The sequence below is a fragment of the Danio rerio genome, chromosome 14, assembly GCF_052040795.2.
Source record: "Danio rerio strain M-AB ecotype USA chromosome 14, GRCz13ab, whole genome shotgun sequence".
Classification (NCBI taxonomy): Eukaryota; Metazoa; Chordata; class Actinopteri; order Cypriniformes; family Danionidae; genus Danio; species Danio rerio.
Window position 1 is genome coordinate 28946441 of NC_141034.1, and position 27632 is coordinate 28974072.

The 27632-nt window shown below is 37.6% G+C and overlaps 1 protein-coding gene across 10 annotated transcripts in view; it reads left to right on the plus strand.

The window, feature by feature from the left end:
• Nucleotides 1-27632, plus strand: part of arhgef37 (Rho guanine nucleotide exchange factor 37) — an 87893-nt gene that overhangs the window by 15728 nt on the left and 44533 nt on the right. For 8 of the 10 annotated variants that reach the window (XM_087281506.1, XM_087281504.1, XM_087281502.1 and 5 more), the window contains exons 3-12: nucleotides 7402-7531; nucleotides 9365-9512; nucleotides 9649-9848; nucleotides 9967-10097; nucleotides 11807-11911; nucleotides 12201-12314; nucleotides 13853-14170; nucleotides 16634-16762; nucleotides 20682-20877; nucleotides 24020-24192. In XM_087281506.1, the coding sequence (XP_087137632.1) occupies nucleotides 7402-7531; nucleotides 9365-9512; nucleotides 9649-9848; nucleotides 9967-10097; nucleotides 11807-11911; nucleotides 12201-12314; nucleotides 13853-14170; nucleotides 16634-16762; nucleotides 20682-20877; nucleotides 24020-24192 (1644 nt within the window). Of the gene's footprint in view, nucleotides 1-7401; nucleotides 7532-9364; nucleotides 9513-9648; nucleotides 9849-9966; nucleotides 10098-11806; nucleotides 11912-12200; nucleotides 12315-13852; nucleotides 14171-16633; nucleotides 16763-20681; nucleotides 20878-24019; nucleotides 24512-24776; nucleotides 25330-27632 lie in introns of those variants that run through there. The other 2 variants (XR_015507495.1, XR_015507496.1) reach the window with 2 other exon arrangements.

A 27632-nucleotide genomic window follows, 5' to 3' on the forward strand; every position in this document is an offset into this window, starting at 1 on the left:
CCTAGGAGGAGGAGTTAAGATACAACGCCTGGAAATGGCAAAAATGCCACTTATTTGCAGCAGGAAGTTAAAAATATCCAACTTCCTGTTGGGCTTGAGATATGGCTCCAAGAGACTTTTTCGTATGTTTTGGCGTGTTTGAGGTGTGTGCCAATTTTCGCTCATGTGCGTGATTCGTAGATCAGGGGCTCGTCTGTTTAATTTTTCTAGGTGGCGCTGTCGAGTCATTTTGCCACGCCCACTTCAATATTGTTATGTGGATGTGTTCAAGAGATGACGTATATCAACCATGTGAAGTTTCAGGCTGATCAGACTTTGTGTGGTTGAGTTATAAGGACTTCCTGTTCCTTGGCGAAGCGTTGAGGTTTGTCATGCCGCCACGGACACGCCCCTCTCCGAAAACTCTAGATCTTCACAATATATCATCACTAGAGCTTTCAGATGACACCACTCTATTTTGGTGCTGATACGAAAAAATTTGTGGGAGGAGTTTGTTACAGTGTAAAACATGTAATTTCCTGTGGCCAGCAGGTGGCGCTATAACTATATCTGGATATTGGCATGTAAACGTGTTCAGGTTAGGACTCTTATGAAGCGTGTGACTTTTGAGGCAGATCGGATAATGTATGCCTGAGTTATAACGACTTCCTGTTTTGTGGCGAATTGTCAAAGTTTGCGAGGCCGCCACGGACACGCCCATCGACGAAAACTCAAAAGCTTCGCAATTTAACATCGCCAAGGCCTTTAGATGACAAAACCCAATTTTGGTGTCGATCGGATAAAATCCCTAGGAGGAGTTCGTTAAAATACAACGCCTGGAAATGGCAAAAACGCCACTTTTTGGCCGCAGGAAGTCAAAAATATCCAATTTCCTGTTGGGTTTGAGATATGGCTCCAAGAGACTTTTTCGTATGTTTTGGCGTGTTTGAGGTGTGTGCCAATTTTCGTGCATGTGTGTGATTCGTGGATCGGGGGCTCGTCCGTTTAATTTTTCTAGGTGGCGCTGTCGAGTCATTTTGCCACGCCCACTTCCGAGACCCATATCAACCTGCTATTTACACCGGGTTTGGTGTGTGTGCAAATTTTCATGAGTTTTCGGGCATGTTTAGACCCTCAAAAGTGCCCCGATAGGGGGCGGAATAATAATAATAATAATAATTAAAGCTGCAAGCAGCGATGATAGGGACCTCGCACCCGTGCTCACCGCCTCCCGGTGGCCTCAGGATGACAGAGAACAGTGAACAATAGCAATTTAAGCCGATATATATAAAAAAACCTGAGAAATCCACAGATTTATGCCAAACTTCCTCCTGTCAGCAGGTGGCGCTATGACTGTGACTCAGTTTTGTCATGTAGATGTCTTCAGGAGAATAATTTTATCAACTATGAGAAGTTTCAAGCAGTTCTGACATTGTGTGGCTGAGTTATAAGCCAAACTACCTTCTGCCAGCAGGTGGCGCTATAACTGACTCAATATTGTTATGTAGATGTGTTCAGGAGAAGACTTTTATCAACCATGTGAAGTTTCAGGCAGATCGGACATTGTGTGGCTGAGTTATAAGCCAAACTACCTGTTGCCAGCAGGTGGCGCTATGACTGTGACTCAATATTGGCATGTAGATGTGTTTAGGAAAGGACTTTTATCAACCCTGTGAAGTTTCAGGCTGATTGGACATTGTGTGGCTGAGTTATAAGCAAAACTACCTTCTGTCACTAGGTGGCGCTATGACTGACTCAATATTGGCATTTAGATGTCTTCAGGAGAGGAATTTAATCAACCATGTAAAGTTTCAGGCAGATCAGACATTGTGTGGTTGAGTTATAAGGACTTCCTTTTTCATGACGAAGCGTTGAGGTTTGTCATGCCGCCACGGACACGCCCTTCTGCAAAAACTCTAGATCTTTACAATATATCATCGATAGAGCTTTCAGATGACACCACTCTATTTTGGTGCTGATACGGGAAAGTTTGTGGAAGGAGTTTGTTACAGTGTCAAACATGTCATTTCTTGTGGCCAGCAGGTGGCGCTATAACTGTAACTAGATATCGGCACGTAAACCTGATCAGGTCAGGACTGTTATTAAATGTGTGAATTTTGAGGCAGATCGGATAATGCATGCCAGAGTTATAAAGACTTCCTGTTTTGTGGCGAATCATCAAAGTTTGCGAGGCCGCCACGGACACGCCCATCAATGAAAACTCTAAAGCTTCGCAATTTAACATCACCAAGGCTTTAAGATGACAAAACTCAATTTTGGTGTTTATCAGATAAAATCCCTAGGAGGAGTTCGTTAAAATACAACGCCTGAAAATGGCAAAAGCACCACTTTTTCGCCACAGGAAGTTAAAAATATCCGACTTCCTGTTGGGTTTGAGATATGGCTCCAAGAGACTTTTTCATATGTTTTGCCATGTTTGAGGTGTGTGCCAATTTTTGTGCATGTGCGTGATTCGTAGATCGGGGGCTCGTCCGTTTAATTTTTCTAGGTGGCGCTGTCGAGTCATTTTGCCATGCCCACTTCAATATTGTTATGTGGATGTGTTCAAGAGATGACGTTTATCAACCATGTGAAGTTTCAGGCAGATCGGACATTGTGTGGTTGTGTTATATGGACTTCCTGTTCCATGGCGAAGCGTTGAGGTTTGTCATACTGCCACGGACACACCCCTCTGCGAAAACTCTAGATCTTCACAATATAACATCGCTAGAGCTTTCAGATAACACCACTCAATTTTGGTGTTGATACGATAAAATTTGTGGGAGGAGTTTATAACTCCGTAAATCATGTCATTTCCTGTGGCCAGCAGGTGGTGCTGTAACTGTATCTGGATATTGGCATGTAAACGTGTTCAGGTCAGGACTCTTATCAAGCTTGTGAATTTTGAGGCAGATCTGATAATGCATGCCTGAGTTATAACGACTTCCTCTTTTGCGGCGATCTTCAAAGTTTGCGAGGCCGCCACGGACACGCCCATCGACGAAAACTCTAAAGCTTCGCAATTTAACATCGCCAAGGCCTTTAGATGACAAAACCCAATTTTGGTGTCGATCGGATAAAATCCCTAGGAGGAGTTCGTTAAAATACAACGCCTGGAAATGGCAAAAACGCCACTTTTTCGCCGCAGGAAGTTAAAAATATCCGACTTCCTGTTGGGTTTGAGATATGGCTCCAAGAGACTTTTTCGTATGTTTTGGCATGTTTGAGGTGTGTGCCAATTTTCGTGCATCTGCATGATTCGTGGATCGGGGGCTCGTCCGTTTAATTTTTCTAGGTGGCGCTATCGAGTCATTTTGCCACGCCCACTTCCGAAGGCCATAACAAACGTAAATTTTCGCCACTTCTGAGGCGTGTGCAAAGTTGCGTGAGTTTTCGGGCATGTTTAGCCCCTCAAAATCGCGATTCATTCCGCAGGAGAATAATAATAATAATAATAATAATAAACGGAGCAATTCCAATAGGGCCTTGCACCGTTCGGTGCTCGGTCCCTAATAATAATAATAATTAAAGCTGCAAGCAGCGATGATAGGGACCTCGCACCCGGGCTCACCGCCGCCCGGTGACCTTACGATGACAGAGAACAGCGAACAATAATAATTTAAGCCAATATATAAAAAATGATCTAAGAAAATCACAGATTTATGCCAAACTTCCTCCTGTCAGCAGGTGGCGCTATAACTGTGACTTAAGATTGGCATGTAGATGTCTTCCGGAGAGGAATCTTATCAACCATGTGAAGTTTCAGGCACATGGGACATTGTTTGGCTGAGTTATAAGCCAAACTACCTTCTGCCAGCAGGTGGCGTTTTGACTGACTCAATGTTGTTATGTGGATGTGTTCAGGAGCGGACTTTTATTAACCATGTGAAGTTTCAGGCAGATCAGAGATTGTATGGAGATTGTGTTATAAGACAAACTACATTCTGCCAGCAGGTGGCGCTATGAAAGACTCAATATTATTATATAGATCTGTTTAGGAGAGGACTTTCATCAACCATGTGACATTTTAGGCAGATCTGACATTGTGTGGCCAAGTTACAAGCCAAAATTCCTTCTGCCAGCAGGTGGCGCTATGACTATGACTCAATATTATTATGTAGATGTGCTCAAGAGAGGACTTTCATCAACCATGTGAAGTTTCAGGCAGATCGGACATTGTGTGGCCGGGTTACAAGCCAAACTACCTTCTGCCAGCAGGTGGCGCTATGACTGACTCAATATTGTCATGTGGATGTGTTCAGGAGAGGACCTTTATCAATCATGTGAAGTTTCAGGCAGATCAGACATTGTGTGGTTGAGTTATAAGAAATTCCTGTTTCATGGCGAAGCGTTGAGGTTTGTCATGCCGCCACAGACACGCCCCTCTGCAAAAACTCTAGATCTTCACAATATATCACCGATAGAGCTTTCAGATGACACCACTCTATTTTGGTGCTGATACGGGAAAGTTTGTGGGAGGAGTTTGTTACAGTGTCAAACATGTCATTTCCTGTGGCCAGCAGGTGGCGCTATAACTGTAACTGGATATCGGCACGTAAACCTGATCAGGTCAGGACTGTTATGAAATGTGTGAATTTTGAGGCAGATCGAATATTGCATGCCAGAGTTATAAAGACTTCCTGTTTTGTGGCGAATCATCAAAGTTTGCGAGGCCGCCACGGACACGCGCATCGATGAAAACTCTAAAGCTTCGCAATTTAACATCACCAAGGCTTTAAGTTGACAAAACCCAATTTTGGTGTTTATCAGATAAAATCCCTAGAAGGAGTTCATTAAAATACAACGCCTGAAAATGGCAAAAACGCCACTTTTTCGCCACAGGAAGTTAATAATATCCGACTTCCTGTTGGGTTTGAGATATGGCTCCAAGAGACTTTTTCGTATGTTTTGCCATGTTTGAGGTGTGTGCCAATTTTTGTGCATGTGCGTGATTCGTAGATCGGGGGCTCGTCCGTTTAATTTTTCTAGGTGGCGCTGTCGAGTCATTTTGCCACGCCCACTTCAATATTGTTATGTGGATGTGTTCAGGAGAGGACGTTTATTAATCATGTGAAGTTTCAGGCAGATCAGACATTGTGTGGTTGTGTTATAAGGACTTCCTGTTCCATGGCGAAGCGTTGAGGTTTGTCATGCTGCCACGGACACGCCCCTTTGTAAAAACTCTAGATCTTCACTATATATCATCACTAGAGCTTTCAGATAACACCACTTAATTTTGGTGCTGATACGATCAAATTTGTGGGAGGAGTTTATAACTCCGTAAATCATGTCATTTCCTGTGGCCAGCAGGTGGCGCTGTAACTGTATCTGGATATCAGCATGTAAACATGTTCAGGTCAGGACGCTTATCAAGCGTGTGAATTTTGAGGCAGATCAGATAATGCATGCCTGAGTTATAACGACTTCTTGTTTTGTGGCGAATCGTCAAAGTTTGCGAGGCCGCCACGGACACGCCCATCGATGAAAACTCTAAAGCTTCGCAATTTAACATCGCCAATGCCTTTAGATGATAAAAGCCAATTTTGGTGTTGATCGGATAAAATCCCTTGGAGGAGTTCGTTAAAATACAACGCCTGGAAATGGCAAAAACGCCACTTTTTCGCCGCAGGAAGTCAAAAATATCCGACTTCCTGTTGGGTTTGAGATATGGCTCCAAGAGACTTTTTCGTATGTTTTTGTGTGTTTGAGGTGTGTGCCAATTTTCATGCATGTGCGTGATTTGTATATCGGGGGCTCGTCCGTTTAATTTTTCTAGGTGGCGCTGTCGAGTCATTTTGCCACGCCCACTTCCGAAGCCCATAACAAACGTAAATTTTCGCCACTTCTGAGGCGTGTGCAAAGTTGCGTGAGTTTTCGGGCATGTTTAGCCCCTCAAAACTGCGATTCATTCCGCGGAAGAAGAAGAAGAAGAAGAATAATAATAAACAGAGCAATTCCAATAGGGCCTACGCACCGTTTCGGTGCTCGGTCCCTAATAAACGGAGCAATTCCAATAGGGCCTTGCACCGTTCGGTGCTCGGTCCCTAATAAACAGAGCAATTCCAATAGGGCCTACGCACCGTTTCGGTGCTCGGTCCCTAATAATAAACGGAGCAATTCCAATAGGGCCTTGCACCGTTCGGTGCTCGGTCCCTAAATAAGAAACGGAGCAATTCCAATAGGGCCTTGCACCGTTCGGTGCTCGGTCCCTAATTAATTATTTTAAAAAAATAGTTTTTGCTATGATGACAATAAATTATATGTTACTAGTTGTTTTGCAAGATAGTATTCAGCCTAAAATACAAATTAAAGGCTTAACTAGGATTAGTTAATTACAGTACCTAGGTATTCAAGTATTTTGAATGTTAGACAAGTCATTGAACAACAGTGTTTTTTTCTGTAGCCAATTGAAAAAACTTTTTAAAAAAAACTGCTTTTATCTCAACCAAACTAAAAGAAAAAGACTTTCTCCAGAAGAAAAAATAATATCGGAATTACTGTGAAAATTTCCTATAGATATGCAAGTTCACTCTCTGTCTATAGATGGTACTTTTCTTTGGTAAGGGCTGTAAACAAAGCAGCTGTTCAGTGCTGAATGCACGAAAGAATCACAGAAGTATAGAATGAAAAAAGCTTAATATTTGTTCACTTTATTAAAAAGAATGCAGTGTTTCTCATGTTCTTCCTTAGGTGCTTGGCCATTCTAATTCAGTATGTTTGTTGGTACATCAGTGCTCCATCTCTGACCTCTGCTTACACTCCATTTAGATGACCTCAATACATTACAGATATGCTCACTGAATACAAACCGATCAAACAGATCACTCAGATCATTAGAATCGAATAAACTAGAAATTCTATAAGTTCAGTCAAAGTGAGGTGAATTGGCCTTCAGCTACTACACCCCCCCGCTACTGGAGTCAACTTTCAGAAATGATCAGATGTGCTCCAACATTAGGCACATGCAAATCAAGACTGAAAACACATCTGTTTAGCTGTGCCATTATGGATTGAGCACTGTGCTGCGTCTGACAGATTGCACTTTTGTCTTTCTTTTCTTTTTCATTATTTTAAAAGCTGTTTTAACACATTTTCAACAATTTTTATCTGTTTTAATCACTTTTATTCTTTTTTTTTGTATTTTCTTATACACTTGTCTCTTTTATTGCTGTTTATGTGAAGCACTTTGAATTACCACTGTGTATGAAATGTCCTATATAAATTATACTTGCCTTGCCTTCAAATTCATACTATAAAAACATTGCCGTGCAGTCTGTAATGTAAACGAAAAAAACAAAAAAACAAACATTAATTTAGCTGCTGTGCGTTTGGAGCAGTTTGTGGGTCTCTAATATTTGAGTTGTAAAGCCATAATAGGTAAACAAGCTTTAATAATACCATGTATTACTCTGTCCCTTGCAGCCTCCTCCACCAAACTTAGAGAACATGTTCCAGCACATAGATGAAGTTATGGAAGTTTCCAGTAGACTCCTGAGTCTTCTAGATCAGGCACAAATGCAGCACAGTGACCCAAAATATCTGGAAACATTGTGTGAGTACATCCGGATAGACTGGAATTTCTGGTTCACGTTTTCTGCTTACTCACGAATGAAAATATTTTGCACCCTTGAGCTCACCGATGAAGAATTTCTGAACTTGTATTTCAAGATCAGAGTAATGATGTTTTAGGGTAGGAATGTTATGTGTAAATTAGCTAATGTTGCTTTTGGAGATTATTATTTCTCTATACTTTATTATTGTTTAAAAGTGTGAAAGACTTGTAATGTTTGTTGTAATTGTTGTTGTAATGCACTTTTACAATGTAGATTGTGTCAAAGCAGCTTAGGAAATTGAAACTGAAAAATAAAATAAACAAAAAATATTACTGACCTAAAATGCATGAGAGCAATTTAAGTTTTTACTCAGGGTTTGAATGAGTGCTGGAAATCCTGGAAAATGCTTGACTTTAATATAGTGTTTCAAGGTTAGAAAAGAGCTTAGATTTTGGACAAAGTGCTTAAATTTGTAGGCCTCGAAATTGCTACTGTTTTGGTTGCATATGTGCCTGAAATTGTATTGATGTGATCTCAAATATATATTTGGGAGCATTTGTGCGAGTGCGTATTATTGTTTCTCTACGACCAGTTTTCATTGCAGAATGTTCACACATGAATATTGTGAACATTCGAGAATATTCTTAGACTTATAAGAGTTTAATTTGTTACATGAATTTTGAATAGGAATGAACATGAAATATCATGAATGACTGGTCATTTAAGTTTAGTACTACACCTAAACAAAATCAGACAGTTTTTTTATTTTTTGAGATATCAACTTTAGGTAGAAAGAGACAAAACATAAAAAGATACTTCATTTAATAACTACCTTTTTTTTAATACCATTTTAAAATAATAAATCTATGCTCCAAAGTATTCAATTTAAGTTGAAATGTTATGTCATGTTTTGGTTTTTAAAATAGCACAAGGGATTTAAATGTGAAAAAGTACATACAGCAAATATAGACGGAATTTACCGTGGTTGTTAGGTGTTGGAAAAGCAAAAAAAATGCACCTTGAAAGTGCTTGAAAAGTGCTGAAATTAAATTTTGTAAAGGGTATAAGAACCCTGTATACTGTATGAAAGACACTTTCAAATTAAATTTTTTGAGACTAGGCACAACCAGACTTTATACCATTTTTATACCAGATGCTGACTATAAGACCAGGTTTATGCCAGATGTTGAATTGGCCACTCCAGGTTGATACACTTTTATTTACGGAGGAATATTTTACCACCAATGTGTAATCCCTGTCAAGCCTCTTTTTCCACAAAACATATTTTATAAGAATGTGAAATTTTGAGTTTTTTTTTTTTATCAAAGTAGTTGCTGAATCAAAGTAGTTAAAACTTGAACTGAACTTTAAACTGATATAAAAAATAAAATAAAAATAAAAGAGCATAAATATAACATGGGAAATCCGTTTTCAATACAGTTAAATTTATGCTGGGACATTGTGATCACTTCTATATATAGTAGAGGTGCAGGAAAGCCAATTTAATGGGTGGAAATAAATAACAGCACACTATTACGACATGATATTAACCATCACATCAATTCAGGAGTTATAGAGAATGATAAATAGTGGTAGTGGTGGTGTTGTTATATTACAATTATATTGTTGTTTATTGTGGTAGTGGTGGTTGTGTTATATTAAAATTATATTGTTGTAGTTTAATAATTAATAAGATTATTTATTTTGCCATAAAATAGTCATGAGTTGCTGATATGGCAATAAATAAACAAACTCTAAGGTTTCTGACCCCTAAACTATTAAATGGTCAATTTTCAAATTTAAATTCTAAAGTATCTTATTTTATTTCCCAGGTGACTCTTTCTTGAGTCTGTCTCAAGATATTGAAATGGCTTATAAGGAGTATCTTGCCAACTACAACAACATCACCGCTCTGGAAAACAGCTACAAACAGAAAGAGGCCCTGTGGATGGAGATGGTCAGAATCATCAAATCCTCTGCGTAAGTCTAACAACAACCAACAGAGGATGTATACATCTTCAACCCTGTTGAGAGTAGAATGACTTCTTAGAAAAACACACTAGTCTTTTACCCAGCATTCCTTTCATTTTTGACCCCTGATCTTGTCTGTCTTCAGTCCTGATGTGAACGCGTCTACTTTGAGCTTCTTCCTGGTAATGCCGGTCCAGAGAATCGCCCGTTACCCCCTACTTTTCCAGACCATTCAGAAACACACAGACCCCCAACACCCTGCCTACCCTGAACTGGAGCACACCGCTCACACGGCCATCCAGATCAACTGCAGGATCAATGAATACAAGCGCTTCCGTGAAGTGGGTGAGAGAACATGCTCGCAATTTATCACGCAAAGCTGGCTGAACACAAGTACGCCAATTTATTCAGAACGGCATCACATAAACATGAGTAATTATTGTCATTCTCTTGACTACCACAGCTGACAAGTACAAGAAGACTGAAAACCTGACCATCAAGGACAAGCTTAATCGGTTGAGTGGCCACAGCATTGCTAAGAAGACAGCCCGGTTCAGCCAGTATATAAAGCATGAGACCGGAATGGTGCCAAAGGTAACTGCTGTACAATTATGCTATACATAGAAGAACAATACCTTCTGTACACACAGACATTTAAATGTTTAACTTGTTGAAAGAACCACATTGTTTTCCTAAAACCTAAGACGCCATTGCCTATTTTAAAAGTTAAAGGGATAGTTCACCCAAAATTAAATTATTTACTCATTCTTTACTAGTTAAAATTAGATTGAACGTATTTCTTGGTTGTGTTGGACATAAAAGAAGAAATATTAAAAAATGTTGGAAACCTATAACCATTGACTTCCATACTATATGTTTATCATAATATGGAAGTCAGTGGTTACAGGTATCCAATATTTTTCAATATATCTTCTTTTGTGTCCAACACAACCAAAATACTCTCAATCTAGTTTGTAACTAGGAAAGGATTAATAAATAATTTCATTTTGGATGAACTATCCAAATAGTATATATTACTGTCACCAGTAACTTTAACAACAAGTGTGTGAGCTTCCTCTCCTCCTCTTCTACTGTATTATAAGTGGGTGTCAGAAGCTTGTTGCTCAGCACCATCTAACATCAAATGAGTGATTTAGCATATTCTTCAGCTTGACGCCAGTGAGAAGCGATTGGGTTTGAATACTGAAAAATGTCTTGCAAAACGCTGACGATTAACGCAAACGAAAAGCGTCCCGGTGTGTACGAGCCTTTAGGATAAACATGTAGTATGGGAGTCAATGGCTATAGATTTCTAAGGGTGTTTTCACACCTGCCTTTTTTGAATTTGGTTGAATTTAACTAGAGTTTGTTTTCCCTATTGGTGTGGTTGGTTTGGGCAGGTATAAATGTAGCAACCACACTCAAGTGCACACCAAAAGTGGACCAAAAAGTGTACTGAGACCTCCTTGAAGAGGTGGTCTTGCTATGCTTTTAAACAAACCCAGGAGTGTTTTTTTTTTTTTTTTGTGAGAACCTGATCCAAACTGGAACAGATCCAACCGCAAAAAGTACTAGCCTTTTGGACTTATCTAGTTGCTGTAGTCCGATGTGCTGTGCCTTATCGGATGTGAAGGAAAAATATTTGTTGACAGCGCTTTACCAATAATTTTAAACAGAGAGAGAGGGAAAAACATTACCTGATGAATTATTGATAATATTTCCCTAATATGACAATGTCGCAGTTCAGCAAAATGAATTCACGCCTCCTCCTGAAGTGACTTACAATGCGCCTTTGCCATTTGCAGTGCATTAAAAGCCACGCCATGCATTAAAAGCCACGTTTGCAGCCGTGCTTCATTCTCGATATGTATAGTTTGTCTAAAGTGATGTATACAAGCTATATAGTATACTATGACCAAGGATACAATCAGCCAGCGCAGTCGTCCCTCCATAGTAAAAAAGCAACACTTTGTTCTGAGTTCCATTAGCATTTTCCATCATGTTAATTCTGACCAACCAAAAAGCAATGAGTGATGTGGATTTTGTCATATGACTGCATTTTGGTTCTTTTCAACTGGATCAGACCGAAGCAATTACTGTGGTGTGACAAGAACCCAAAAAAAGAGCAAAAAAAAATGCTACAATGTGTCTTTGTTGCCCTTGGTCTGGACCAAATGAACAGAACCACAGATGTAAAAGCACCCTAACATTCTTCAAAATAGACCAAAAACACAGTATGGTATGGAACTATAAATGATGAGCTATCCCTTTAATTCATGTTTTGTAATTCAATCCCATTGTAGTTAAAGGATGAAGAATTTGATGCCCTAGCTGGCTTCTTCTTTGTCCTGGAAAGGGGCGTCTCAGAGCTTCATGATAACCTGCTGACTTATCTCCACCATTTACAGGTTTGGATTTACATTTCTTCCACATAATGACTGCAGCTAAACCTAGACAAAGAGTCTGTCTAATTTGTTTTGGTGTTCCCTTAGTATGAACCCAGTACGCCCATGAAAACTTCTGAAATGTTTTTCACTGTTATTCCAGCTGGTGAATAAAAGAAAAAAATCTACAGAAGGGTTGATCCCAGGGCTGATGGATGGGGTTATTGGAGATTGTGAAGTTCAGATGTTTGCTATGTGTGCTTGCAGTGTTTGTAAAGATTTATTTAACATCCTGAGCTGTTTCTGTATACAGAGGTTCCTCAGCTGCAGACCAGAGGAAGCAGATCTTGATCTTGAAGGGGAGAAAACCGCCTTGTTCTCCAAAGAAATCACAGTGGCGCTCAGACAGTGGATATACCCCTCATATGTAAGACTTTTAGATAATTATTACAGTTTGTGTCCCTGGGCCACAATACTGGTCATAAGTGTGCTATTTTTATTTCTAAAAAAATAAGCTTTCAATTAATGTTTGGCTTCTGAGAATAGGAAATCTAGAATTTGAAATTTAAAAAATAATAATACTGAGAAAATCACCTTTAATGTGTCTAAATGAATTGGTTAGCTATGCATATTATTAATGAAATAATGTATAATAATGAACTTTGATATATTTACAGTATGACATTTACAAAATATCTTCATGAAGCATGATCTTTACTTAATATTTGAATGATTTTTAGCCTATACAATGTATTTTTGGCCTATGCTACAATATACTCCTGCAACTCAATACTGAGGTTCTAAGACTAAAGTTAGGCTAGACTACAGTCACATTACTTCAACATTTCCATTATAACTTTTTAGTCTTTATTTAAATTCTGAAAGTTGGAAAATGTGTTAAAATAGTTTGCAAGAACACAGTTGAGCATAATTTAGCAAGTCTTTGAAAGCAAACTGTTGGGTAAGTGGGTTTTCCTGTTTGATTTGATGACATTTTGTCTCCTTGTTAGCTTCTTTAATCCCTTATAGCCTCTTGTGATCAACCGTCTAGACACATAAAACCCTAAATCATAAGTGGGTTATGACTGATGTAGTCAGCTTAGGGCAACCAAAGATTTGCAAACCATATGTAAAGCTATTAAAAAAAGGTTTGTGTGTACAACCCTGGGCCACAGTACCAATTATAACTGAGATTATTCTAAAATTAAGATTTATGCATTAGTTGAAATCTGATAAATAAGCTTTCCATTGATGTATAGTCAGGATAGAGCAATATTTGGCAGAGAAACGACTATTAGAAAATCTAGAATCTGAGGGTTAATAAAATCTAAACTCTGATTTACTTAATATTTACTTGATATCCTATAATTTTTGGCATAAAAGAAACATCCGTATACAATGTATTTTTGCCTATGTTGCCAAAATATGCAACATAGGATTAGTGGTGTGGTCCAGAAACACATATGTTAAAAAGCATTGAATTTGTGACACAGAAGTGCTTATTGTTTTTGAGCTTTAGGACTCATTCCTGCAGCACTCTGAATCAAACTGCACCTCTATTTTTCACTGCCTCATTTTTGTGCATGTCAAATTAAATATTCTGTCGCTGACTAAAATCAGGAACACCAGTGTTTGTCACAGCATTTGTCATGTTACAATATTCCTTTACTGTGGTTCCATTCACCACTAGATTCCTCCATTCATCAATGTCTAACTCTCCTGGAACCAGTACCACTACAGAAACACCACACGGGTTACAAATCTTCCGAAGATTGTTAAACTGTTTACCAGCTATGGAAATTATAGCTGGAATAGTCACACACAAATATATTTAATGCTACATGTTTAAGAAGAAGACACTAGTTTAATCATTAGGCTCTGTAAGCAACACTTTGTCGTATACAATTGATCAGTTAATTCGCTGTCTGAACCTACTTTGTATATTCATCTATCTCCACCTTTCAGGAGAAGCGTTTGAAGACTCTGGTCTTTAAGCCGCTGAGCTCACTTCGGGAACTGATGGCAGGACCGCGTAACCTGATTCGCAAACGTCAAGATAAGCTACTGGACTATGAGCCAATCGAGGAGAAGAGTAACCTGACTTTTGAGGAGCAAGCCATAGCTAACACGTATAAGACCATGAACACTCTGCTGCTGAACGAATTGCCGCAGTTCAATGGAAAAGCCCTGCAGCTCATGTGGGCCGCTTTAGAGGCCTTCAGCGTCCTCCAAAGAGACCTAGCAACTGATATGGAGCAACTGGCCACCAGCTTCACCCATCAGGTACTACTTTTTTTATTATTTCCAGTAAGGTTTAGAGAAAACCAAGAGATTATTAAATCACTAATTTTAGGTAAACCGAAGTACTTTTAAAATAGAGCTCCTCAATTCAGGATAAATTAAGATTCGTGATTTGGTTTCTGAAAAGGCTACTAAACAAATTATTAGACTTTGTGTTGGTTTGACAGTGGTAATTACTGCAGTTTTTTTAAATAATATTAATTAATTATTTAAAATCAGTTTTAATTAATGATTTAGTGTCTTACTCTTAGCAATTTGAGTTAGCATTTTTAACGAATCTATAATTTTTGTAAGTGTCTTGTCATCCGCTACTGACAAGCACTGTATATTTTAGACACACGTTTTTTGCCACAAAAAAATGGCTTTCATTAAAACTAAATCAGGACAAATGCATATCTCAGAGAAATGCTTAATGATTAATTCATAAAGGCAGTCACCTGCATTATTTAAAAAAATCAGCAGTTTTCAACGAATAGTTTGGTAAGCAAATTTAGTCAGTTTTAGTAGAAAAACCTAAAAGTAAAAAAATAAAATGTTATATAAATGTTATATATACAGTGGGTACGCTTATTATTCAGACTCCTTTAATTTTTCCCTCTTTGTTATATCTCAGACATTTGCTAGAATACTTTAAACAATTTTTTCAATGTACACACAGCACCCCATATTGACAGAAAAACAGAATTGTTGACATTTTTGCAGATTTTGTAAAAAAGAAAAAAACTGGAATATCACATTGTGTATCCAGAGCCTTTGCTCAGTATTTAGTGGAAGCACCCGTTTGATCTAATACAGCCAATATAAAGTTGTTTTGAGATAGATGCAGCAAGTTTTTCACACCTAAATTTGGGTATCCTCTGCGTTCCTCCTTGAGGATCCTCTCCAGTTCTGTCAGGTTGGATCGTAAATGTTTGTGGAAAGCCGTTTTTTGGATATTTTAGTTTGCTCAATTGAGTTTAAGTCAGGGTGCTGACTGGGCCATTCAAGAACATTCACAGAGTTGTTGTGAAGTCACTCCTTCGTTATTTTAGCTGCGTGCTAAGGGTCATTGTCTTGTTGGAAGGTAAACCTTCGGCCCAGTCTGAGGTCCTGAGCACTCTGGAGAAGGTTTTCATCCAGGATATCCCTGTACTTAACCGCATTTATCTTTCCCTCGATTGCTACTAGTCATCCTGTCCCTGCAGCTGACAAACACCTCCACAGCATAATGCTGCCACCGCCATGCTTAATTGCTGCAGTATCGGACAGGTGATGAGCAGTGCCTGGTTTTCTCCACACATACCACTTAAAATTGAGGCCAAAAAGTTCTATCTTTGTCTCATCAGACCAGAGAATCTTAGTTCTCATCACCTTGGAGTCCTTTAAATGTAAGGTTGTTTATTTTTTTTGGCAAACTCCATGCAGGCTTTCAAGTGTTTCGGGTCACTCTGCCATAAGCCCTGTCTGGTGGAGGGCTGCATTGATGGTTGGCTTTCTACAACGTTCTCCCATCTCTCGACTGTATCTCTGGAGCTCAGCCACAGTGACCTTTGGGTTTTTCTTTAACTCTCTCACCATGGCTCTTCTACCCTGATAGCTTAGTTTGCCCGGACGGCCAGTTCTAGGAAGGGTTCTGGTCGTCCCAAACTTCTTTCATTTAAGGATTATGAAGGCCACTGTGCTCTTAGGAATCTTAGGTGCAGCAATATTTTTTGTAACCTTGGCCAGATCTGTTCCTTGCCACAATTCTGTCTTTGAGCTCTTCAGGCAGTACCTTTGACCTCATGATTCTCATTTGCTTTGACATTCATTGTGAGCAGTAAGGTCTTACATAGACAGGTATGAGTTGGTGTGTGGCTTTCCTAATCAAGTCCAATCATTATAATCAAATACAGCTGGACTCAGTAGAAGCTGTAGAACTATCTTAAGGATGATCAGAAGAAATGGGCAGCACCTGAGTTAAATACATGAGCATCACAACAAAGGGCCTGAATACTTAAGACCATGAGATATTCCAGTTTTTCTTTTTTAATAAATCTGCAAATATTTCAACAAGTCAGTGTTTTTCTGTCAATATGGTGTGCTGTGTGTGCATAAATAAGGAAAAATGAACTTAAATGACTTTAGCAATTGACTGGGGGTCTGAACACCTTTCGTACCCACTGTATACAAGACATTGTGTATTTTTTTTAGCATGGGAATATTACAGAAGAAGTGCACCTTTGTTTTATCTGTGTCTGTGTCTTTAGATTTTGGGGATTGGAACTCTTCTTTCCAGGTCATCTAGTTTAGTTATCCTCATGACTTCAGTTACACTTAAATACCCTTCAGTTTCTCTAACTGTTGCACATTTTGTGCAATAATCCACCATTGAATGACAGCAGCAAACATGTGGTTGGAAAAGTGATTGAATTTAGCTTTTTGTAGGCTGGCAGTGTTTATGAATTGCTCTCTGTCTGCTGACAGCTCCCACACAGTTATTTGGAGGCTGGTGACTTCTGGAAGTGGGCAGAGACCTCTGTGCTGGAGGGTTCGTGGAGGATGGAGAGCCTGTGTCGGAGTGTTCAAGATGAGCTCAATGCTCCCATTGTGCAGGTCAGTTCCTAAACAGAGATGCACTATTGTCTGTTGCCTGGTGGAGATGTCTTCATAAGAGATTGTTTGTCCCCTCACTGTGGTTTAATATTGGCTGTGGACGGTTCTGGAATGAAACCGCAACTTGATGTCATTCATTAATCTTGGTATGGATTAGCCCTCATACGTTATGCATCAGTTTATCCATTATGAACACTTAGCAAAAATATGCTGGGTCCTGTGGTTATAGTTTTTTATTGTGTGGTTATTTGTTCTCTGAAAATCTGCTTTTCATTTAGTTAAATGCAAATTACAGTTGATCAACAACCATGTTATGAATTAAATTTTAAATCCTTAATCAAAAAGAAGTTTAACCAAAATGTAACAAGATAACCAGGATCAAAAACATAATCCCTGGTGCCCCTGTGCTCTCTCCCCACCAAACATAAAGCAAAACACAAACCACTAAGAATTAACTAGAAAATATTATTCATTTACAGAAAATAAGGAGCTAAATAACATCGGGAGGGGTTGACCTAAAATAAATGACAAAAAACCAAACTAACTAAATTAGAGAAGATCGCCCTGGAAAAAATAAATAAGATAAAATACAGAAAACTTACCTCCCTACTAACAACACAGGACAAAATTAAAATAATAAACAAAAGCCACCAAACCTCCCTACCATGCTCCAAGCCAGACAAGTAGAAAGAAAACTTGTTTTTTCCGGTTAGAATGTACAACTTCACATTGACATCTCACAAAACGGCAACAACAGACATCAGCAACATTCATTGTTCAAGTAACAACATCTCCACAAAGAATAACGAGCGGGGAATCGAGAGAGAGTGGGGAGCTGAGGAACCCATGTTCTCTTGTGTTTAAATACGGCCGCTGCCACTCCAAGTGCTAATTACAATCTGCCATAATCCGCTGCACCTGTGAATAATTAAGAATGAGAGACAAAGTGAGAAATACCACATACACACACTACAACTACGTATGACAACCATAGTTGTTCAATCTTTGCTATTATTCTAATAATTAATCTCTCAGATATTGCATGAATGGATTTATAAGGGCATTAATGTTCAAATAATTTTGGGTGTTTAGGTGTTTTGTTTGATTGTTTTTCAAAATATTCTGCTTTAAAATGCTTCATTTAAAGCAGGTTTTTTTTTTTTATAAAAATACATTAAAAGAGGGGACCTTTGCGAAATATTACAATTTAAAACAACATTTTTCTTTTCACATTTTATAAAAATCAAGAAGCATTAAATATAACAGAGCAAAAAAAGGATTTGGTTTGATTTAATATTTTGTCAATATTTATGTTCGCTTCAGAAAGCCAAAAACACTGATCTGTTAAGCATGCTTCCGCTTTTAATTACTAAACGCATCTCCTTCTAGAGCATTTTTTCACATGTTCACGTGGGTTTCCTTTGGGTGCTCTGGTTTCCCCAAAGTCCAAAGACATGCGCTACAGGTGAATTGAATAAACTAAATTGGCTGTAGTGTATTTATATGAGTGTATGGGTGGTTCCCAATGTTGAGTTATGGCTGGAAAGGCATCCGCTTTGTAAAACATTTGCTTGATAAGTTGGCGGTTCATTCCAATGTGGCGACCCCTGATTAATAAAGGGATTAAGACAAAAATTGAATGAATGAATGAATAAATGTTTATTGATTTTTTTTTCTTTTGCCCCATCAACTAGGCATAAAGCCTACAAAACAGCACACATCCACACCCTTCTTATACATGTATATACATATATACACATTCAAATGACATAAAAAAAAATAATAAACAAATGAATAAAAATAAGTAAATATAAATAAATTAAATTAATGAATTGAAACCTTAAAAAATAGATGAAAAAAAAAAGTATGTTTACAAACATACAATTTACATAATATTCATATATGGATCCCAAAGATATTCAAAGTTCTTCTGCTTGCCTTTGATGATTTAAGTTAGGGCGTACTCAAACTATGCTATCCGAATCGTGCCCAGGCCTGTTTCCTGGATCGTTTGAGAAGTGTGAGTGCTCTGAATCAGGCACTTGGCTGGCCCTGGCCCAGTTGGAAGAGGTGTGCCAGAGTGCGGTTCATTTGGACTCAGTCGTGGTACGCTTGTAGTGCGAGACGTGATTTTTAAGGGACCGTTTCATATGGATTTATTAATTATTTTTTACTGGTCAATGAACACAAACTGTCGTAGTTTCTTAAAGATGCATACCCCTCACTGCACGACAGCTTACCTTTTAGCAAACCTCATCATTTCTGCAGCACGAGGACTTTATGGTTGTTTATGAGCTTAAAATTGGCTGATCTGTTCGGCGAAATATTTGACTGCGTGTCACCGCATATCAAACGACGTAAACGATATAACTGAAGAAATCTCCACTGTGCTGAGCGAGAGCTCTTACTGAACAGCGCAGCATCGATGACGTAAGCGTGCCCAGGCCCGAATGTAATGTGAGTGTTGGATGTCGGGGGAGACGGGAGAGGGGACAAGCGTGCTTCGGCCCGGTTCAAGGCAACTGTACATAGTGTAAAAATGCCCTTAGTCTCTCCAGTCCAATAGAGTTCAATATTTATTTTTTCTTCTTGAGCACTTAATCTGCTTAATTGTGCATAATATTAAACATTAGAATGATTCCTGCAAAATTAATTTAATTCAATAATTAAATCAGTTTATTTATGCAAATGACAATAACTGTTCTAAAAATAATTGATATGCTAAATGGTTATAGGTTACAAAGCTGTTTCAAAGATTCAGCCAAGGCTTTCTTAAGCCATCCTAAAAGTTTCTTTGCCAACTTGTTAAAACTCATCAGCTTTAACACCTTTGACATGTTCTAAATCTCAGAGCCATATTCATATTGTAGATTAGTATCATTTGTCTGTCTGTGATGTTATGCCATAAGCATTAAGCCATCAGCTAACAGATGTCATTACCCAGAGTCTCAGTGACAGGCTCTAATCGATATCATGTCTGCCATCATAAAGACATCAGTCCTGATGAGTTAAAAGAGACGGCGGAAAGATCAAACAGAGAGGTGCTTCGTAATCTTCAGCTGTTCTGTGTGTTTGTTCACAGGAATTAGAATGTTAATCAATGATGGAAATCCTAGGACTATTTACTATATTTCAATTGAGCTAATTTAGATTTAATTACTACGAACTATAGTTACTGAACAGTAAAAAAAAGTATCAAATGAAATGTTATGGTTAATTTTTATTTTCACAAAAATGTTTGCATTGGAATGGGAAAATCCTAAATATGCATATGCAACATGGTTAGATGTCCAAACCAGGGCTGAACATTATATTGTTTGAGCACTGATTCCGCAATATTTTTATTTGCAATTGTCACATAACAGGATTAGATTATTTATTATAGATTAAAATATAATAATATTATTACTTTTTATATTTTTAATCATTTTTACAATGAAGACTATGTTATTTTACATTTGATTGTTCAATTTCTACACTTGAATACTGTTAGACTCCTCAGAAAACTATAAAGCACTGTTTATTTATTTAGTTTTGCTTGTAATTTACTTTAATTTATGCAGACACTGTGCATAGTCTTTATCATCCCATTCTATCTAAGTGAATAAAAGCGTCTCAAATAGAGCTATTCAAATAATCTGGTAAAATTATATTTATATCACAATATGTATCGCAGCAAAACAAAATATTGCAATTTTTCCAATATCATGCAATCCTAGTCCAAATATTATCGTTAATATTTTACTACAGGTCTTTAGGTAATTCTGCAGACTGTAATACCAAGGGAGGCTTTTGTACTGGTGCAAGCTGTTAGTAAAGCTGGCCTTAAATTATCTTTAATAATACTCAATGTAATGTCATATTAAATTTAAGTAGATACTAAATTTGAGTTTTCTGTTTTCTATCCATGACATCACAGGCACTCAATACTGTCAGCAAGAAACGTCTCATGTATCTGAATGCAAACCATGGCTCAGAGAAGATCTACCAGCTGACAGGCCCTGTGGTGGGCACTCGTGACCTGGACCTGACCCTCAACAAGGGAGAGCTGGTAGCTGTCGTCTGTGAGATGGACACGCGAGGAGACCGCCGCCGCTGGCTGGTTGATGCAGGAGGTATTGCCACATGCAAATTTGAGAAATAAATCCTCATGTAGTTAATAAAGCTGACAATATAAACTGATTTCAGCCTTTAAAATGTGTTTTTGGATAAAAATTGATTAATAGCATCTTCTCATATAAGGTGTGCATATGGGCCTAAAGGCAAGACAAAACTTGCAATTCTGATTCTTATTGCATGGATCCTTATGAATGTAAAGTCATTTACACTTGCTTTTTATGTTTATTAAAGCACATATGACTATTAATATCACTTGTTTTAATGCAAAATGGAGAAAAAGGGAAGTTTAATGACAATAATGTAGGTGTGCTACAATAGTGCAGCTGTTTTGATAAAGTACTCCTAGAAATCTACAGTTGTAAAACATTACATATCTATTACATTGCTTGGTAATTACTATAGTGAATTGTTTTGGGGTTTTTTTGTACTCGAAGACCAGAATGGTGGAGAAATCTGGTGGACAACTTGGTGGGCTAATTTTCACCAGCTTTCTGAAGTTAAGCAAACTATTGACAAGCTTTTCAAATGCATCTGTATTTTTTTTCTTCGTTAGGTTATATATTAACAGTGTTGGAAGTAATGCGTTACAAAAGTAATGTATTACAGTAATGCATTACAACACACTTTTCGCCCGCAAGACGTTAACAAATAAAAAATACCGCAGTTCTATTTCCTGTTCGTGGCTAGAGAATATATGCGCGTGCTGCCATTAATCTCCCTCTGGCTATGGGACCTTTTTACTTTGAACGCGGAATGATTTCAGCTTCTGAGCTCAAGGTCCGGGGCTATTGGCTCAACCCGGTTCGCAGTACGCACAGCGGAAAATAGATGAAAATGGCATAAGACAGTGCATTCGCGAGACGGACGTAAGTGCATATGGCGTTATTTCTCTAACAAATGTCGTAAGCTCATTCATGTAATACGAGCGAGTGAACGTGCCGGTTTCCTCTGTGGACAAAACTCCTCGCGTTAACTCAACACTGGCTGGGCTGCTCACGTGCTAACGACCTGCTCTCGCTCCGACAGATGATGCAGACTCACAATCTGTGCCTTGTGTTTCCTCTTCATTTTGTTCTGTTGCTCTCCAGAGATCCTCCTATTTAATTGTTATCCCAAGAATTTTTATATGGTTCATATATTGCTACACTATTTACTTACAGGTTAAGATAAATTCTATAATAAATACTAGTGTTTTTGAGTATAAGGTATACTGCCTATGTTTTAGGCTATAGTATTTACAATGAATGCTTAAGCATACTGTCGTATTATGAATATTGAACTCATAAAATTAAATATAAAGTGTAGTTTTACTACAGTAAAGTGTGGTGAATTGTAGTACAATCTACCCCATATTGTAAAAAAACTACAGCACTGGATCATTTGTTTATATTACACTTGTTGTGTTACTATAGCAACTATAGTATTACCACAACAGAGTAATTAAAGCACTTAATGACAATATGTGTGTTAAGGGGCCCTGTGGAACAGCTTCTTCTCAAAATGAAGATGATGGCAGGGAATATGTCCTCCACAATCTCATCAACAATGTGGAACACAACAGACGCTAGTTCACTTTATTTTAGTTGCCATAAAAAATTGTGATTGATAATGACATTTATTTGAAGAGTGAATAGTACAGTAGGATAATACCATATCAAGTGTTTCTATTAGTTGCATTTCTGCTTGCGTTAGTTTTTATTTTTGTCTAAATGCTTTTTATTTGAAATATCTCGTCATATAACATACAGCCAACAATAATATGGTTTATTATATTCAAAATTCTATTCTAAAAAAAAGTCTATTTTAGTATTTTGGTTATTGTTAATAAATAGTGTACTAATATAATTCATATCAAAAAGCTTGAAAGGAAGAGGGAACACAAGACACAAATTGGGAGTTTGCATATAATCTCACTGAGAGAGCAGTGTACTGAGAGCAAGAAAACTTGTGCGTGAGCAGTGCATATTTAAGAGCTCGCAAGCAGTTTTGTCCACAAACAGGAAATCGATGCACAAACATTATACTGAGAAAGCTGTTCATCATGCTCACTTTGTGCAGGAACGGTTTTGTGTTGTAAACCACTTGAATGTAAAGTAAATACAATAATGGCAACAATAAGAAAAGAAACAAAATCTGCATTTTGTCATGGCATTGGAGTTTACATATCGGCCTGTTGTGTCTAATATGAATATAGCCAAGCCATTCACAGATATTGCCAGATAATCACTTTACCTCTACCATACTTTTAACAGATCTTTTGTAATTCTGGCTGTCATCCTTTCTTGCATTGTCTTGAGCCTTCACAGTGCCAATTATATACTATATTGTTAGTAGCCTGGAGAGGTTACACTCATTCTGCTACATCAAATCACTTTTTACTGGATGTAAAATGCTCATTATAGAACATTATAGAATTTTATAATGTTAAGTTCTAATTCTTTAGTTATTTTGGTGAAAGTAACTAAAAAGTAATATAAGAGTAATTTAACATATTACAATTCTGAGACAGTAATATTGTAAGGTAAGGGATTACATTTAAATAACAGTAATAAGTAATGTATTACAGTTTGGAAGTTACTTGCACAACACTGTATATTAATCCATGTATACACTTCAAAATGAAAGCAAATTTATTCTGAGTAAAACAATTATGGCCTTTTGGGTAGATTTAGAGAAGGAACAGACTACAATATTATTGAATGTAACAGTAGTTATCAACGTCTTGTCAGGCATATTTAAAACAAAAATCATTTGTAGACTTTTATAAAAATACTATTTAAGGATCACAACACAGTCCCAAATTATAGGGAATTGTTATTTTAATGTTTCTATATTATTTTACTCATCTTTTAAACCCTACCAGATTTTATTGATTTGTTTCCAGTAAGTTATAATAACTTCGAAATGATACAATTAGATTTGATCACTGTTTGAACCTTATAGTGGTTGATTAAATATGATGATATAAAATACAACAAATTGTGAACAATTTTGGCATTAATAATTACTATTGATGGCCTTTGATAATAAGATGAGTGACATCTGCTGGTCAAGTACAGTTAAAAAAATTCAAACTTTTTACCAGAAGTTTGGAGATCTGAATATTTTAATATGATTTCTACTTTTTATCTACTTCAGGCCCAAGGGGATACGTGCCTGCCTCAAAACTGGCACGTTACCACCAGCTGACAATTGACCCACCACAGTCTCCTCATCTGAACGTCACACCTACTGGTCCAGGACCCAGAAGACACTCCTACACACCTGGAGCCCAGCCACACCTGACCACTATCACCACACCATGTTTTCAGGTGAGGAGCACAGATTTAGCGCCCTCTGTTGGTAAACTTAAGCAAAGAAGACTGTGGTAAAAAAAAATAATAACCAAATGCTCTCATTGAGAACACACAAGTTAAATGTATAGATAGAGATACGTAGTCATAGGGAGATGATCTTTGGGTGGTTCTTTGACTATGTGTCAGGCATTTAATACACTTTCACACACAACAAGCCATTTTATTTCATTGTCATCCCACTTACTCTGTGGTTATTGGTTATAGACAAGTTAAATTTTGCTCTTTTTAGCACCCTATTTGGTCCCACTTTATATTAAGTGGCCTTAACTAATATGTACTTACATAGAATTTAATAGTTTGTTACAATGTACTTATTGTGTAAATTCACGTATTTACTGTGTATTTATGCTTGATTAAGTACAAGTATGTAACAACATCTGTAATTAACTTTTGTAATTACATTTGTAAATACACTGTTGACCATCCCTTACACCTTAACCTACCCTTAAACCTACCCATACCACCAAACCTGTCCATAACCCAACCTCTATCCCAACTCAAAAGCACCACAATTGTTCTCAAATACATTATAAACACAGTAAGTACATTGTATTTATTTTTTGATGTAAGTACATAGTAGTTAAGGCCACTTAATATAAAGTGGGACCCAATATTTTACTAAATTTACGTCAGTTATGCCTTCTAAACTCTTGAACACTTTTGAATTAGGCATAAGGAGACAGAGAGAAGGCGTGCATGTGAAAAGTTGAGTGTCCTATTTGCATACTTATACTACGCCTTAAAAGTATACTTATGAGTGTGTAACAGAAGAGCTTGCAAGCATTGGGACAAACTACTTCCTTATTAATTTTAATTAATTTGTGTTTTGTTTACACTTTTTACCCACATTTGTAGTTCTAATTGAATTCATGGCCAACATGCAATGCATTGCAGACAATATTAGTGGATTAGGCACAATTACTGGAATCACTGTGAATTGATTTGAGCAAAACTATTTGTGAAGTATTTCCCCATTAATACTTCACAAACTTACTTAGTCATTTATCACAATATGTAAGATAAAAAAAACACACATATGTCATTTATGACGAGGTTGCTGAGCTTCAAAAAATCTGACAAAAAAACATAAAACGGCCAGGCCAGTTATAAAGAAATTCAAGTCAACTGTAAGTGTTCTGAATCCACCTGGAAGGGAAGATGGGTTTATCTTGTACAAACGTGCTGTTAGGAGGATAGGTTGAGTGCCAAAAATGTTCAAGAATTACAACTGGGGAATTGTACAGAAATTCTACAAAAAATGTCACACATCAACACAGACAGTTTGAAAGGGTTTCAGGAAAAAAAAGCCTCTACTGAAAATGTAACCAAAAGATCAAAATGTCAGAGGTGCCATATACTACATTGATTCGGTTGTCAAATTGTTCTCTGATATCACATAGTAGGTATGTGTCTTAGATAAGTTAATCCATTCTCCAGAAATTATTTTATATGCTATTTATTACCAAATAAAATAGACCTAGAATCAGAAGGCCCTTATTGACCATATTTGGAAAGGGCGTGAATATTAATTCTCAGCTCGGCTCAATAGCTCACCTCTGACTCACTTAAACTATCTTATAGAAACACAACATGATGTACTCTCAAATAAACACATGTAAAATCATTTTCTTTTCACTGCGGTATTACACACATAATTTACATAAGAATGAGGAAACAATGGTGTCTGAGACTCACGAATGGCTGTTTCCATGTATTAACCACTTCATCTTTAACTATGCCTAGGTATACCCATATTTTCTTTATAGGGCACCTTTAAACATTCATTCATTCATTTTCTTTTTGGCTTAGTCCCTAAATTAATCAGGAGGCGCCACACGGAATGAACCTCCAACTTATCCATCATATGTTTTACATAGCAGATTTCCTTCCAGCTGCAACTCATCACTGGGAAACACCCATACACACTTATTCACACACATACACTACAGACAATTTAGCTTACCCAATTTACCTATAGCACATGTCTTTGTGGGGGAAACCATAGCACCCAGAGGGAACCCATGGGAGAACATGCAATCTCCGCACAGAAATGCCAACTGAGCCAGCCGAGGCTCGAATCAGCGACCTTCCTGCTGTGAGGCGACATCGCTACCCACTGCGCCATCATGCCGCACCGCCCCACCTTTAAACATTTTCACTAATGTCAGGCTAAAGATTTTTTTTCACAGCTTTCTATGCTCATAAGGGTGCCAATACTAATGGAGGGCACTGTAGGCACAGACATGCACTTTGACTGACGGTTTATACGGATGCCTAGTTACTCGGTCTAATTCGTGTGTCAAACAGAACGAGACCTCTAGAGATTGATGGCAGGTCTGCAGTATCTCATGATCATCAATCACACATACTTCAGCATTTGTGAATTCAGTGTTGGAGGAACAGAAATGAACTGCCATTCCTCGTCAGCAGAAGTGACATACTCTATCACAGCCACCTACACACACACACACACACACACACACACACACACGCATGTGGCACCCACACATACACACTGATTCATTCATCTGCATGATCCCGCTGTCAGATGCTTCCATATCAGTGTGGCTTCATGTTTGGGGAAAGCGGAAATGTCGGAGGCAGATTTTGACTGGGTGTTGGAGATGCACAGCTGGTGTGACTGTAAAAATGTGACTAATTTTGCTAAACAACCTTCATGGGTAGTTTGTCATTGTGATGGTGCAGGCACTGGCTAACATTCCCATTCCCAGATGAATTACATATCTAGTTTCTGTTGCCTGAAGTGAGATTTATTTAATTTAGCATCTACATAGCATTGTTTTTAGATAATTTTTTAAGGGAATGTAAGTGGCATTTGAACATGCAGATCTCATGGTTACAGTGTTGCTATGCAGTTGCTAAGGTGTTCTGAATGGGCATTAGCATGCTGACAAGTGGTTTCTTTATGGATCAAGTCAAAAGAATATTTTTTTAGTAGAAATCAGATCTTTTTAAAGAGATTATTTTTCATTATAAGACATTTATTAAAGTCATGTTCTTTAGTATTTCTTTTTATTCCTAGTATGAGCGTGTGCAGCTATCCTAATAATAATACCTCTTATACATTTTAATCTGTACAAAGCAGCTTGTACTGCTTGATATTGCAAATTGGTATTTCTCATCATGCTATATTAATGTAATGATTAGTGTAATTCAAACAAACAAGCTTACAAAACTTGTATTTGCTTTACTTTTCGAATTAATGGACATATATGTAATCTGTATGTATGCTAGTAGTAATGTTATGTACAATAATAACAATGCTATTAGATTTAAAACTATAGGAGTAACAGAGCAGCAGCAGTAATACAAATAGTAAGAAATAATACTAATTCTAATAGTATAATTAACACCACTAGTATTATAATAACAAT